The sequence below is a fragment of the Numenius arquata genome, chromosome 19 (assembly GCF_964106895.1).
Source record: "Numenius arquata chromosome 19, bNumArq3.hap1.1, whole genome shotgun sequence".
In the NCBI taxonomy this organism is placed as follows: domain Eukaryota; kingdom Metazoa; phylum Chordata; class Aves; order Charadriiformes; family Scolopacidae; genus Numenius; species Numenius arquata.
Window position 1 is genome coordinate 1,971,126 of NC_133594.1, and position 15,591 is coordinate 1,986,716.

Consider the following 15,591-nt stretch of genomic DNA (forward strand, 5'->3'; position numbering starts at 1 on the left):
AAAGCTTTTTGCGGCCGAGCACACTGTGCCCTTTGTTCGGGCTTCTGGGAATGGGGAGGTAACGGCTCAGCACGACCGCACAGCCCTTTCCCCTCGCAGCGCATTTGCGAGCTCGGGAGCATCACAGCCTCCTGCATGGGGCTGGTGTAGAGCCCTCCAGCGATGGTGAACTCCTGCTGACCTGTTCTGCACGGTCTGCAGCTTGATTTAGCAAAGCTCCTGGTTCAGGAGCAGCTCAGAAAGGGGCTTTCAGAAAGTGCTGCTCCTCCCGGGTATCTGCTTGTCCCAGGAAACCATCTCACTCCACCTGCTGCTGGCAACCCTCGGTTGCGAAGTCAACTTGCAGGTGGAATTAGCACATAAAATGTCCTGGATCTTTACTCAAAGCTCTCAGGGCTGGAGGGATGGGGGCAGTGAGTGGCTTCCCATGGGCGTTGTGTCCCCCTCGCTGCTTAGGAGCTGGAGCCGCACAGCGGATGAGGCCGGGTGGGCAGAACGGCTCTGGGTGCCGTGCACGATGCTGTGTCTCCTCTGCTGTGATCTGGGGATTCTCCCCAAGGTATTCTCTGCCCTGTCTTGCCATCGTGGTGGCTGTGTGGGACAGGCGAGCGCTGTGAGTGTCCCTCGCATGGAGCCAAGGTGGCTTTTGCTGCTGTTTTCCATGCGAGAGGTACCTGGGTGTTGGGACAAGGTCAGCCTGTGCCCTGCCCGTGCTCACAGGATAGCTGGGACAAGGGAAATTGCAGATTTTGCCCATTGTAGCAAGACTAGTCAGCATTTGGGAATGGAAGCTCAGCCTTTAAGAGCAGAATTGGTGTCTGGAGAGTTTAAAAGTAGTTGCCACCCATGTCCCCAGAATAAGGGGGAGGGACTTGGCTCAGGACTCGCCAACTTTCTACCTACCAAAAACATCAGATCGGTGACAAAAGCCCAAAATGGCTTTGTGATCCGGGGCAAGTTGGACATGGAGCCTTCAGTGTCCTTGCTGGGGGAGCTCCTGCCAGGAGGGGTGAGCATTTAAATATCTGCCTCCCCTTCTGCCCACAGCAGGACCTTGCCTGTGGTCTCTGCCGCCTTGTCGCTCCGCCAGACTCTCTGGATCATGCCCGTGCGTTCACAGGAGTCTCCTGTCTTGTTCAGGATCATCTGTATTTCTTCATATCTATTTTTATTCATCCTTGTCTCTGAAGTAGCTCTTGGCAATGAACTCCCAAACCCCTTCTGCTTTTCTCGCCAGTGGGATCATCAAAATGCCGGCTCGAGGGTGCCTACAGCCAGAGTCGGGGGTCCCCAGCCGGACGTGGGGCTGAGGGTGCTGCCTCGAAGCCCCTGGACCAGTGACCTGCTCAAACAGCCTCCATGCTTGCAATAAGAGCAAGAAATGCAGGTGTTGAGCTGGACGTTGGGGCTCTGTGAGCAGCCGGCTGTTCGTTAGCCGTGCCGGTAAATGAAGCTGCATGTGGTGGAGTTTGCGCCCGTGGATAGGACCTGGGTGCTTGGTCCAGCCTACTGGAGAATCCCTGCACATGGAGGATCTCAGGGCGGGCATAAAGATGCTTTTTTCTCTTTGGGGGAAGGAGACTGTGGGCTGGAAGGAGCAGCTCTGAAAACAAGAGTTATTGCTAATTGCCTGCAGCATCTCTCTGCTTAATGGAGTGGAGAATGCAGCTCCCTGGCTCCCTCCTCGGCGCAGGGCTGAGGTCTGGGCTCTGGTGGCCACGAGCCAAACGCTGCTGTGACACACAAGCTGCCGCAGCTCACATGGGGCACAACTTCAGTCTGGGGTAGCCAATCTTGGAGCTTGTCACTAACCCCGTAAGAGCAGGAGTGGCCTTTTCCAGCCCTCGTGAACTGCTTGTTGCAGGCAGGAGCTGCAGGAGGGATCTGCAGGCTGCTCCCTACCCCAGGTGGGGTGACAACCGGTCCGAGTATGTGGTGAACCAACAGTTTTCTGGGCACTCAGGATTCGGCTGAGCTCTTGGGGTGGTCAACCCTGACCTGTGGGCAGTTCTTACCTGGTGACTTACTTGGAGGCTGGGCTACCGATGGGGAACCTGCATCAGTGTCACCAAGTCACGCGGTGGCTCCGACAGCCGGACGGCATCCTCTGCGAGTGACGCTGGCCACGCGTGTTGCTGGGAGAGCATATTGCGTTGCTCGGAGCTGCTGTTCGAGCAACCTTCAGGACCCTGGTTTTCTGCAGGTTCCAGCCTGGCTTTCTGTTGGCACACGTGAGCGGGGCAGGGGCTTGACCGAAATGACTTGTTGGATCACGCCACCTGTAATGTGGAAGAGGGACTTTGACTTTGCGGACTCTCTGAGCTCTTCCTAAAGGTCCTGGAAAGGCTGTGAAGTTTCATACTCCTAGCAGGAGACTTGAAATCACTGCCTGTGTGCTCCTCTGGGGCTCTGCGGGTCAGACAGCTGGCGAGTCTCCAGGTCTCGGTGGAAACTCAGTGGCCACCACCCTCTGTGACTCCCATTTCTCTTCCTTCTGCATTGCAGTAACGGGACTTGCTCCCTCTCCCTTTCAGATGGAGCCAGTCCCATTCCTGTGATGCAGAAGCTGCACAGGAGAGTTCATAGAATCATTGAATGGTTAGAGTCGGAAGGGACCTTAAAGATCATCAAGTTCCAACCCCCCTGCCATGGGCAGGTGACACCTCCCACCAGACCAGGTTACTCAAAGCCCCATAAGTTGATCTATTCCAGTTTATTGATTTGCTTTCCAAAAGTAAGGATATATGGGTGTAAGGTCATCGTTTAATGGTGCCCAATAAAAGGCAGAAACCCTGGGAGCAGCAAACAAGCTCTGGGTTGGTTGAGTCATTTGTATCAGCCAGGCTTTACCCCGTAACCAACAAGCAAAGGCACCTGCTACATCTCAAACTGCTGCTTTTAACCGACCCAGGCGTCCCAAGAAGGGAAGAGGAGAAGCTGCCCCACACCTCTGTGCTCTGCGAGGCATCAGGGCTGGCAGCGAAGGCAGTGCCTGGCTTTGTGCCTCCACCTGGTGACAAGAAGTGGGTGCTGCATTTTAGCCTACGTAATTGGGTTTTAGTTGGGGGAAATCACCAGGGAGGCGTTCCGGGTCGGGTAATGGGAATGAGCAAATCTTGCTTCTCTCTGCAAGGATGAAGTGTGTAAGTAGGCAACTCTTCGGTTCCTCCTGACTTGCCTTTGTAGCGATACGCCATGGGATGCTTGGCTTATTATTTTTTCTGCCTGCCTTTGTGCTCAGGAGGAATACACGCCAACCGGGGTGTCCTTAGCTCCCCGTGGGGCGGCTGAGCGAGCAGAGGGGCAGCCTTTCAGAACGTGAAGAGGCACCAAGTCAAACGCCTCCTTACCTGGATTGCAGTGTCAGCAGGGGGGGATTTACCCATCTCTCTTCCCCACCTCCCCGAACCAGAATCCACTTAATCTCCTGACGACAGGACTCTTATTTCTGCCAGCTCTGCGGAGCCAGTATTGCTAACGGGCAAGCTGCCTCCTCTGTCTGGTGTCAAATGAAGAGCTGGCCACGTTGAGGGTCTTGGTACCTCCAGCAACGGTCCTACAAAGCAGCATGAACACGGTTTGATGTAACGGGTATCCAGGTCTCCTCTTCGCACTGCCACCTTAAAAGCAAAACCTCTCATGTTTACACTTATTTAACAAATGTGGATAAACCTTAGTGCTTTTCTTACTGAAGGCAGCTTTGGGAGCAGGTCCAGTTTGGCCACTGTGACTGTCCTGGGAGGGAACTGGGAGCGTGGATGGGAGCGCTGGAGGGTGGGCAGGGTCGGGAAGTCTGAGTCTGTTGCTGTTGTTTTAGCTTCGCGCCGAGTCTCGGCCTCGATCTGTGCCCCCGAGGCCGTCAGTGCAGAGTGGGACACAGCTGAAGGAAACCAGCGTTGAGGTTTTAGTGTTGTGGAAATCTTCTCCTTGGCTCCTGTTGTCTGAGCAGCCAGGCTGAGGTATTGCAAGTCCCTTCTCGGGACTGGGGGTGGATTTTGGCCTGGGAGATAGACCTCTGGTTCCAGCTCCTGAACTCTGTGTAGTCTGCGTGGGGCTTGGTGTGTGGCCAAGGCTATAGCAGCTTGATGCCCACCAGACCTCCTTACTACCCACAGACAGCGCTTCTTCTTTCTCACCCTGACTGGCTGCAGCCTACTTGAGGAGAGATGAACACACAGCATCCCTTCTCCGTGCCCTGTGTGATCTGGGACTAAACACTTGCTATGGCACCGGGATCCCTTAAATCCTGCCCCAAACCACCTTATTTCTAGAGTATCTTAATGGAGAACCAGTCATTGAGAATGGAGATGTCTCCTGTCTCAGGGAGAGGTGGGTGGCAGCAGATGCTCAGGTTGACTCAAGCACTGCTTGTTGGATGTGGAGGATGAGCTGTTGTCCAGTTGGGCTGAAGGCAGCTGAACAAGTTGTGTGTTGTTCCCCAGGTGGTGGCCTCTCTCCAGAAGGCCATGCTCCAAAATCCCTGTTCCAAGGTGATGGCCTGTCCCACTTACCTTTTATTCTTGTTTCCCGCAGGGGTGCTGACAGCTGGAGAGCACAACTTCCCCTTCCAGTTCCTGCTGCCAGGTATGATGTGGATAAGCGGCTGAAGGCACTTCCAAGTGAGCAGTGCTGGGCAGGACTCGGGCAGGATGGCAGTGAGAGGTTGGCAGCTTGGCCCGGGGACACCAGAGGGAGTGTAAGGTCAGCCACAGACAGCAGAGGAGCTCAGACAAGCGAGTACCTTCTGCCTTGGTGCAAAGCCAGGTCTGAGCTGTTGTTGCCGCTTCTCTGAGCTCTCTGGGTGTGCGCAGGAGGCCTGGCCCGTGGCTGGCCAGCCGTCCCGCAGGCAGTGTTCTCAGAAAGAGGATCTCTGCTCCTGAATGCGTGGCCGCAGATGATCCCTTCTACAGGGAGGTTGCAGCAAGGTCTCCGAGTGACCTAAGTATTCAGCCCCAGGTCTTTTTTTGGGGTGCTCTGTCTCTAAGGTACTTGCAGAATTCCTCAAGTGAAGAGGGAAGATGTTTATAGTAACTGTTTTCAGTTCAGGAACGCTTGGCCTGATGTAGCCTTATGATCTTTTTCTTACTCTCTCTTGATTGTAGCCTCTGCTCCTACATCATTTGAAGGCCCTTTTGGCAAGGTCCTCCATCAGGTGAAAGCTGTGATAGACACACCTCGCTTCTCCAAGGACTACAAGTGCAACAAGATCTTCTACATTCTCTGCCCTCTCAACTTGAATGACATCCCTGACATTGAGGTGAGAACAAAGAGGATCATGGCTGGGAAGTACTGAGGCTTCAGCACTTGTCCTTGTCGTGGGTGCTGTCTGGGGAATAGCTGGGTGGTTGGACAACTCTCTGACTGAGCAAGAGCAGGACAAGGGCTCCTGATCTGTCCTGCCTTGCCATCAGTCCCTGCTCCCAGTCATCTTTGACTCTTTCATGTGTTGCTTTGGAGGAGTTAGATGAATCTTCAGCACGCAGAGAGGTGTTTGCCAGTAGCACCAGGTGCTTGTAGAGACCTGGGTTTGAGGAACTTGCTTTGAAGGGAAGAGCAACTCATAGGACAGCAAAAGTGGAGGGGTGGAGAAGAGACCTGTTGTCTGTGGCAGTGCTGTGGTGCTGGTTCATCGTGTCTGCTTTAGACCAGATATTTCTGCTTGCTTGTTTTGAATCTCTGAGTGTTTTCCTGGAGGCTCTCTGACTCTCTTGAGCCAACATCTCTGTCTCTCTGCTGTCCTGCAGCAGCCCAACACTATGTCAATCACCAAGAAGTTCAACTACAAGCTTGTGAAAAGCGGCAACATCATCTTGACGGCCACCTCAGATCTGAAAGGGTACATCGTGGGACAAGCAATCCAGCTCCGCACGGACATAGAGAACAAGTCGGGCCGGGACACCGGGGCGGTGGTAGCCAGTCTGCTCCAGGTAAGCACCCAAAAGGGCGATTCTTCAGCTTGTGCTGGTAGATCACAGATTAGATTCCATCTAAACACAAGGAGGAACTTCTTTCCTGTGAGGGTGGCAGAGCCCTGGAAGAGGCTGCCCAGAGAGGTGGTGGAGTCTCCTTCTCTGGAGACATTCAAACCTTGCCTGGACACATTCCTGTGCAACCTGCTCTGGCTGGACATGCTCTGGCAGGGGGTTGGACTGGATGATCTCCAGAAGTCCCTTCCAACCCCGTATCATTTTGTGATTTCTATGATCACCCCCCTGAGACCTCTGTGAAACTGGGGCAGTTCTCACCAGCGTGCGTCTCGGCTGTGTGTGACTGGGAGGTGACAGTGAGGAGTCCAGACCTCTGGCTAACTCTGTTTCTCTCTACCTTCCTGGGGAAAGAGGTGGTAGAACTTGTCTTGTCAACTCAGTCTGTCATATAATGATGGGTATTTCTGCTCTGCAATATGCACGTTAGGTTTTTGCTCATGGGTTTGTTTGTGGGAGACAGAGGACCATCGGCAACGTTTCTGCTAGCTGTGTTTTCTCCTGTCTGTGCAGAAAGTGGCTTATAAATCCAAGCGCTGGATTTATGACCTGAGGACCATCGCGGAGGTGGAAGGCTCAGGAGTGAAAGCCTGGAAACACGCCGAATGGAAGGAGCAGATCCTGGTTCCGGCACTGCCCCAGTCCATTCTGCAGGGCTGTAGCCTCATACATATTGACTACTACATCCAAGTGAGTATCTCGAGTCTCCCGGGGAGCTCCAGTGGGCTGTGCCACAACTTCTGTGCTCCCTTCTGGGTTGAGCTCGATCACTGAGCTCTGTAGCCGTGTGGTGCAGGTGGCCCTTGCCTAATGTGAACCTTCCCGGTGCGATGTGTGACGAAGAGGATGCCACTGGGTTTGTTTTTTTCTTCTTTTCCAGGTTTCCCTCAAGTCGCCAGAGGTTTCGGTCACTCTCCCCATTTACATCGGTAACATTGCTGTGAACAGGGTGCCTCTGAGCCCCTCTCGCTCCATCCAGCACATACCACCTGCAGTGGTGCCCAGTGCCCCCCCGGAGGAAGAGGAGGCTGCCAGTGGTTATCACCCGATGGACAATGTCTTGATCCCCACCAAAAGCCATTCCCAGCAGCAGCCGTTCAGCTACGCCCCAGGACTGAGCTTCCAGGAGATAAGGGTGGACTCGGAGCAGACGGGCTCCCCCAACCATCCCACGCTCTGCCTGTCGACGGGAGCCACTGTCCCTTACTACGCTGAGGGGAACGTGGTGCCCGTCCCCACAGCCAGCTCTCTTATTTTGCCTCCGGAGTACAGCACGTGGGGCTACCCATACGGTGAGCAGCCCACTCCGGAGATCCCAACGGGCTGGCAGCATGGGGGTAAATGTCTCCTACAACAAGAGTCGTCTTTGCTAGCCACGAACTGGGGGCTCACAGGAGAGATGGGGAGGGACTTTTTATCAGCGAGTAGAGCAATAGGATGAGAGTTAATGGTTTTAAACTGGAAGGGGGGAGATTTAGATGAGATATTAGGAAGAAATTCTTTGCTGTGAGGGTGGTGAGACGCTGGCCCAGGTTGCCCAGAGAAGCTGTGGCTGCCCCATCCCTGGAGGGGTTCAAGACCAGGTTGGAGGGGGCTTTGAGCAATCTGGTGTGGTGGGAGGTGTCCCTGCCCAGGGCAGGAGGTGGGAACTCAATGATCTTTAAGGTCCCTTCCAACCCAAATCATTCTATGATTCGATGAACTGGGTGGCAGTACAGGGATGTCATCCTGGCGGGGGTTGGTGTCAGAGGGGATCGTGAGATGTCTCCACCTGCTTTAGCCACCGGAGGAGTCCCCTCTTCCTGCTGTAAAAGCCGACTGGCCGTTCCCACGTCTACGCCCGTGCCTGCCCTGGGCTTGTCGTGAGAGGGATCTCCCTGTTCTTAAATGAGCTTTCAGCCTCCCACTGCTAGAAAAACATCTTGGCTTGTGGTGAGGCTGGTGGGAGCGGAGCCAGGAAAATGATGTCACTAAAATCTTCTGTCTGCCTTGGAAGCGGGGCTGCAGCTGGGCTGAAGACACATGGGCTGTGGGGGCGGGAGCTGAGAGACTGTCCAGAGTGGAAAAGCTTAGGGAAATCCCAGCACGTTGAATTCCTGGAGCCGTGCGTGTCCCAGGCGGCGGGGGTGGCAGGGACCGGCGGTGTCTGTTAGCACAGTCCTATCCAATAAACCCGTCTCTTGGCACCGGGGTAACAAGACACTCGATGTGCCGCCTCAGCCCTGGCTTTGGGGTACATGGAGCGCGGGTCACCTGTGATCTGGAGGTATTGGAGTAGGTGAGGATGCTTTTGAAAGAAGGGGAGGAACAGAACAGGACTTTGAGGTGCTGATTTTAACCCCTGTAGGCATCGGGACAGGGATGAGACTGGCTGGCTCAAATTCTGCGTGTGCTCACGCAAACCCCATATATTTCAGCGGGGCAGGTTGCGGGGTCCTGAGAGAGAGTGTGTGCGTGACACGTGGACCTGTCAGCAGTTTGCTTTATTCCGCACCCAGTTACACAGACTGGGGTGAAGGAACCTCCCAAACACCCACTGTGACCACCCTTATCCTCTCTTTCCCCCGCAGAGGCGCCTCCATCCTACGAGCAGAGCTGCAGCAGTGCCAACTCCAGCATCAGCAATGGCAACTAGCCTCCCCGGCTCGGAGCCCCGCTGGCGCTGCCCACCCCCGGCGCCACGGCTCGCCCGCCTACTGCAAAGTCTGGTACAGCACAAGGCGTCTCTTTATCTCTCCGGCTGCTTGCGGGGGTAAACGGCACATCCCAGCCTGGGCTTTTTTAAGTCTCTTTCTAGGGGAGGAGGGGGGGTGGGTGGGAAACAAAACAGGCAGCCAGAGCAGCCTCTGTGTGTGTGTAGGGGGGGTCTGGGAAACCGAACCATCTCCTCCTGCTCCACCAAGTGCTGGGGAGCTGGTTTTGCCCCAGGGATGCCCTCTGCAGCAGCCTGTGTTTAAAGTACTGTAGTCAGCACTAACTGCTTTACTATCAAAGCACCTGCGATGCCTTATCTGAAGCGCTCCTGACTTGGCATGTTCTCCGCTGTAGGTGAAGGCTGGGCTGTGTTGGACTTTCTCTTCTCTTTTAGGGGCTGTGTGCTCTCCAGAAATGGTTTTGGCAGCCCTTCCTCCTTGTCCTCGTAGGTCCTAAGGGTAGCTGAAACAGGAGGTTTCTTGGAGTCAGCAGGTTCGGAAGGTCAGGGACTCTTAAAAAAGCCAAAAGCACAAGCCCTCGCTGTACCCGTGTTGTGGGGTGAGCCTTTGGTCCCCTGGCAGAGGCTGCACCGCTGCCGGTGGGGAGAGGAGAGCGGGTTCTGGCAGCGGGGAGCTCGCTGGGGCACTTGCTCGTAACCCAGGAGGCCCTGATGAGCTGTGGAGGCAGAGCCCGCTGTTCCCGTGGGGTGCCCAGCACCCAGCTTCTGGCCTTTTTCAGGAGACAGTCAGTCCATCCCTGCTGCACCACGGCGCCCAGGGTGAACAGCACTAGCCAGTCTGCAGGCAGGGGGGGGGACAGCATCCCCCGCGCCCTGTCTCCCCCGCCTGCAGGGTGCCCCCTCCACCCCAGCTGCCTTTGGCAGGCCAGAACTACACGACAATCAAGTTACAAAAGTCTGTCTGATGCTACCTCTGAGTCTGCCCGAGGAGCCTGTCCCTGGAAGCCCTTCCCTGTGGGACAACCCTCCCTGGAGGCTCAGCCGGGCGTCCCCGTGCTGCCGAGGGGGGTGCAAGGTGCTTGGCCTGGGGACCGCTCTCTCCACCAGCCGGTACTGGTTTACTCCTTGTCTCCTGAGCCACAGCAGGATGCGAAAGTGAGTGAGCGGGAACACCAACTGCTCCTTCTCCTTTGCAGCCTCTGCTGGACCTGGCAGGTCGGGGGAAGAAGCTGGTCGATGTAAAACAACATTTTTCTTTTGCGCTGCTTTTTTTTTTTTTCCCCCTCTCCCTTCGTTTAGTTTTTTTTAGTGTTGCCTGCCCAAACTGAGGAAACCACAAACCAGATGCTTAAGAGCCGCGGGCATCCAGCCACGGCTGAAATTGTGGACTTGGAGACCTTTGGCACCTCAGAGAGTTGGTCTCTACGCTCCCCTGTGCTGGGTGGGCAATATCTAACCAACCTTTTAGGAGCACGACAGCCCCTACCTCCCCGCCTCTGACACCCCTGGCGGGCAGCTGGGGACAAGCCCTGCTTTGCACTCTTTCTTTGCAAACGCTTTTTATTTCGTTTTTGTTTTTTTTTAATTTTTTTTTAAGTGTTGAACCGCTTTAAAGATAGCGTAGGGAAGGTGCCGTTCCGAGCAGTGCTGGCACAACACGCACCGATGTTGATAGAATGATTGTCATTGTCCCTGAATATATATATATATATATATATGAGATGAAGTTTTGTTTTTAATGATTGAATTCATAAATACAAATTTTAATGCTGTATTTAATAAATTATTCTAAGAGAAATGCTGTGCTTTTTCATCCATTTCTGACGCTTATCCATGTGCCTGTTCATGCCAAATCCAGGAATGCACCTTGCTGATGTTTTGCCAAATGAAGCAAGTTCTTTGCTCTCACCAGGAAGGATGGGGGACCTCGGGGGCAGCTCGGGGACAAGCGCGGTGCAGCCTGACCGCGTGGTTCCAGAGGGAGTTTGGCACCATGTGGGCTCCGCTCTGGAGAGGGCAGCCACTGCACTGCTGTGCCCCCAAGCCCCGTGTCCCCAAGCTGTGGTTTGTGTAGGTGGCCCACGGGGGTCTCTACTGTCTGGCTGGGGAGAAAGGGGAGAGTGGACTCACCCTCCAGGAGGATGGAGACGGAACAGCTACGGTCTGTTGGAAGGGCTGGAGACCACCATTTCAGTAAGTTTTGGAATAAACTTGCTGAAAATGGAAGAGGGCTCCTCTCCCCGCGCACAGTTTGGTGATACCATGGCTGAAGCACGTAGGTGTTGCCCAGATGTTGTCATTGAAGTAGCCCGAGGTGTCTCGGACACAAGGATCCTTCTTCACCCTCTGCTCAACTCATGCTTCTGCCCAGCTTCTATTATTTAGGATTCTCCCCTTTGCCCGGTGGGCTGTGCCTGCCATGAGAAGAGTTCTTGATATGTCAAGGGTCAAAGGCAGGTGCTTGTTCACTCTTAATGGTCTGTCTCTTCCCCAGTGCTCTTCCTCTTCCTCCCAGTTAGTGAACCTGTTTGGCCTGGCTCAGCCTGTAGCTCCTGTGGTGTTCCCTGCTGTCGGCAGAACATATCCCTCCTTTCAGCCTCAACTCAAATCCCTTCCACGCCTCTGGAAAAATTCCTCTGAGCTGTCAGTGCTTGTGGATGTGCTGGGTTGGGCTACAGGCTCCTGACCCAGAGGTCCGGGAGAGGCAGCCCGGGCCTGGACTGGGTTGCCAGGTCCTTGTTCTCCATCCCTGGAGCTGAACTGCTGGTGATGTGTCCAGCCCATGTTCCTTGTCTGGAAAACTCAAATGTTCTTTGTTTACTGTGGCCAGAGCCACTGGGATGCCCTTCTAGACCCCAAGTCAGTGTCTGTCCTCCCTGTTTAACCTTTACAGTTGAGGATGTTCATGGTGGGGACCATGGAGAGGAGAGTCCAGCTGTATCTCCCATAGCTCCTGTGCTGTGCCCCATGTCTCTGCAGTGTTCCCGTGCACCCGCGCTTCCTCACCCAAATCTATTTGCTACAGACTGGTCCTTCAGCACCTCTTGCTGTACGTGGAGCCCCCTTTGCAAAGCAAGGAGCAAGTGGGGCACGCTCCACGGGTGAGGAGCGTCCATCTCCGCTGGCTGCTGTGGAGGGAGAGCAGGGAGGAGTTGGAGCTGGACCTCATGACGGTCCTCGTTCTTGTGGACGTTAGGGCTGGGCATGCACAGCTTCTGCAGGGAGAGGCCTCTCGGAGACTGTCGAGGTGGCTCTGGGCAGGGTTCAGCAGGTTGTCACCATCCGTTGGTCTCTGGGCAACCTCACTGTTGTGCAAGCAGACAGGAGCAACTGGCAAAGGGCTGTGGTTTTCAGTGTCCCCCAGCGCTGCAGCCGGGAACCGAGGCCTGACACAAAGAGCCTTGGTCATGTTTCATGGACCCCTTTGAAACGGTCCAGGAGAGCAGGATGGAGGAGTTAGTCCAGCTCTTCTTAAACCTACCAGGTTCTGGCAGTGACAGCAAGGTCCTCGGGGGAGATGAGTACTTTGGATGAGCACAATGGGGCTAAAACCCATGTTATGGTGTGAATATGTTCCCCTCCGGAGAGGACGAGTGGACAGTCCCCCTCTCCTCTGCCTCACTGCTGTCTCTCTCCTCTCCAGCCTCTCTGGCTTCAACCTCTTGAAGTCCTGGGGAGCTCCTGTAGGCCCCAGCTCATCCCTTTCTCCTCTTTTCAGAGCTCTGGAATAAAGAGGGATAAAAGCCCATTTTTTTTCCAAATCCAGCTCTGGGTAAAAAAAACTTCAGCGCACAGGAATTCAGTCCAATTCCTGGCTCAAATTTGTAAGCAATTGTTTTTTGGTTTTGTTTGAAATGGGGAGGGGAAGCGGTGGGGCGAGTGAAGCTTCTGAGCTAATTGTTTCCAAACTCAACGTTCAATGGAAAATACCAAAAATATCATTTGTCCTTGTTTCTTTTCCTTCTTCTCTTTTTCTTATTCTCTTTCTTCTCCTTCTTCTCCTTCTTCTTCTCTTTTTCTTCTCTTCTTCTTCTCTTTCTTTTCTTCTTCTCTTCTCTTCTCTTCTCTTCTCTTCTCTTCTCTTCTCTTCTCTTCTCTTCTCTTCTCTTCTCTTCTCTTCTCTTCTCTTCTCTTCTCTTCTCTTCTCTTCTCTTCTCTTCTCTTCTCTTCTCTTCTCTTCTCTTCTCTTTTTTTTTTGTCCTTCATGGCTTTGTTCTTGTCCCGCTCTCCACTTGTGCCGCCTCCATATTTTTGGCTTTTTCAGTGTTGTTTGTGTCCTACCACACCCCGCTTTGGCGCCTGCCGTCCCGCTGCCTGCGGGAGATGGGGAAAGGGGAGACGGGGGACGCGAAGGCTCCTCTTTTTACAGGACGGTGATTCTTTTTCAGCTTTCCACTAAACTTTCAGTAATTTTGTAAAAGTATTTTCTGCTCGGAAGTTTTCCTGTTAAGCCAGCACAAAAGAGGAGATAAAGGGTCTTCTGGGGTCTGTTTGGTTTATATTCCGTATTTTTAAATATTTCCAACTGTCTGCAGCAGGAATGTCCCATCCCTCCTCCCCAGGAGAGGCTGGTGGGGCAAAACCCTCCAAACTTGTGCCCTTTCTTGTACCAATACTCGTGGCTGTAATTCTTTATTCCCGTGGTTCTCTTTATGGATTTTGGGGTTTTATACAACACTATTTGTGACGGCTCTGTACAACCTAAGACTTCTGTGCAATTTATTACTGGGTTTTAAAACGTCAACTGAAAAGCAGTTTTACATGTTTCCCACGGCTACTTCTGGGGAGTATTTTTTTGTCCTGGGTTTTAAACCACCAAATGTAAAGAACTGAAAAGAAAAGAAAAAAAATGTCAATAAAGCTCTCCTTTTTTTTAAGGCTGTGGGTGCTTTTGCTGGGGGTGAATGTGTGATGAGCACCATCCGTACGCCGGGAGGGTGAGAAATGGCTGAACCGTGTCTAGGGCTGAAGCTCCAGAGATGATTTATGGCTGATGCTAAAGCAAAGCCACGTCTCCTCCAATTTATCGGGGAGCCGCCGGGGTGGGCAGACAGCGGGGTGGGCTGATCTAAAGCATCCCTCGCCCCGGCGATGGAGGAAAGTCCAGCTGGAAGGACGCGCTCTCCCAGTCGGAGGAAGCACCGGGGTGGTTGGGTCGTTCCCTTCCTGCGGGCAGAAATCCCAGGATGTGGCGGCGGGTCCCTGCTCGCCCCGTGCGGTGCGGGAGAGGGCGATGTCCGCCCGGCTGCAGGGACAGACGGCCATGGAGCCGCCGTGGCCCAAGCCCTTTGCTGGCTCCAGGCTGGCCAGGGCTTGCAGCAGCCGCTCCAGGAAAATGGGGAATTCGTTGTCAAACAGATCCTCTCCTTGCCCTGCTCGTGTTAATTAGCAGACGAGGTTAAAGCGGCGGAGCTGCAGGGTTTGAAGTGGGACGAGGGCCGTGGCAGGCTGCAAGGGCTCTCTGTGTTGTTCCTGGTTATTTCTCCTTCTTGCAGGAGCCTCTTCCCTTCCCCGTGGGCCCAGGGAGGTTTGTCCCAGCGGCAGCGGTGTCCTCGGCTCCGGCTGAGAGTGATGGAGCCCCAGCAGAGGCAGGGGGAGAGGTGCCACCAGACCCTGACGGCCCGTCCTGCCCCACCGACCTCCGGGGTTGTTGTCAAGGTCCCGCTGGGAGCTGGGTGCGAGGTGGTTTGCAGGAGCAGGGCTGAAGGTGGGCAATTCCCTGCCTCCCTCCGTGGCCACCTCCCGTGCCAAGCTGAGCATCCTCCGTGCCCATGGGGGTGACCTTCCAGGGTGATGCCGGAGCTGCCCTGACGCCCCGTTTGGAGGTGCTGGTGGTTCTTCTTTGTGCGGGGAGCGCTCCCTCCGTCCTGGGGGGGAAGGAAGGAAGGAAGGACACCCATCCCCACCACCGCCCGCCTGGGCCGGCTCAGGGGGCCATGGGACCCCCACAGCCCCGCCGGGTCCCCGACCCGCCGGAGGCACCGGGGTGGGGTGGGGGGGGGTGTTTCCTTGGCCCTGCCAGAGTGTGGGGGATTCTTGTTGGGGGGGGGGGGGGAGGTTAATTAATTAATGAGCTGCTGCTAAATTGGCGTGAGGGCCGCTCTGAGGGGTCCCGCCTCAGGCCGGGGGACTCTTATTTTGACCGCGGCGCGGCCGGGCGGGGGCAGCAGCCGCCGCCGCCACCGGGCCCTGGGGCCGGGCGGGGCCTCGGCGGGGCCTCCCTTCCCCAGGCCCCGCTGGGCGATGGGGCCTCAGGCCCTGAGGGGGGGACACCCCCTCTCCCCCCCCAGCCTCAAACCCTCCGTGCCTGAGGCTGGGGCCCGGGGGGTCCCCGCAGGGATCGGGCCCGGGCCGGGGGCGGCCGGGCTGGGTGGAGGAGCCACCGCGGCGGCCTGGTGGCACCGGGGGTGCTTTGTTGGCGAAGGTTGGGCCAAATCCCGCGTTACGGGGTCTGTGCGGTGGCACCGCTGCTCCCCCTCCCCCTTTTACCCCCCCCGTGCCCCCCGCCGTCCCAGATCCCCCCCCCCCGTTCCAGGAGAGGCGTCTCCTGACACAGCGGTGGCCGCCCACGGGCGCCGGTGAAGCGGCAGCGGGTGTGAGGGGAACCCCCAGGGGTGACCCCAGCCCCGGGCCAGGGCCGCTGGAAGAAGGTTTCCAGAAGCAGACGGTGGCCACCGTGGCCCAACGGGACCCGGAGCGCCGGAGGATGAGGGTCTCCCTCAAAGCCACCCCGACCCCCGTGGCCGCCTGCCCGCCCGGGGGAGCCGGGGGTCGGCGTGGGGCTGCGGGGGCTCAGCCCACGGGCCCAGGGAGGGGGACGTTGTTCCTCCAGAGAGCTCGTAATAGATGCATAAATTGACGCCAGGGCTCTCGAGGGCTCCAAGAAACAAGCGTTCCCCGTCCCCGGTGCCAGCCTCGTCCCCCCGGTGACAGCGGGAGCAGCCGAGGGGCCCG

General features: G+C 55.8%; 1 protein-coding gene across 1 annotated transcript in view; it reads left to right on the forward strand.

The window, feature by feature from the left end:
* Window positions 1–8,619, forward strand: part of ARRDC1 (arrestin domain containing 1) — a 36,999-nt gene extending 28,380 nt beyond the window's left edge. The window contains exons 3-8 of the mRNA XM_074161279.1: window positions 4,534–4,584; window positions 5,103–5,257; window positions 5,745–5,927; window positions 6,498–6,674; window positions 6,865–7,276; window positions 8,555–8,619. Coding sequence (XP_074017380.1) covers window positions 4,534–4,584; window positions 5,103–5,257; window positions 5,745–5,927; window positions 6,498–6,674; window positions 6,865–7,276; window positions 8,555–8,619 — 1,043 coding nt within the window. The remainder of the gene's footprint in view (window positions 1–4,533; window positions 4,585–5,102; window positions 5,258–5,744; window positions 5,928–6,497; window positions 6,675–6,864; window positions 7,277–8,554) is intronic.
* Window positions 8,620–15,591: the final 6,972 nt, after the last annotated feature.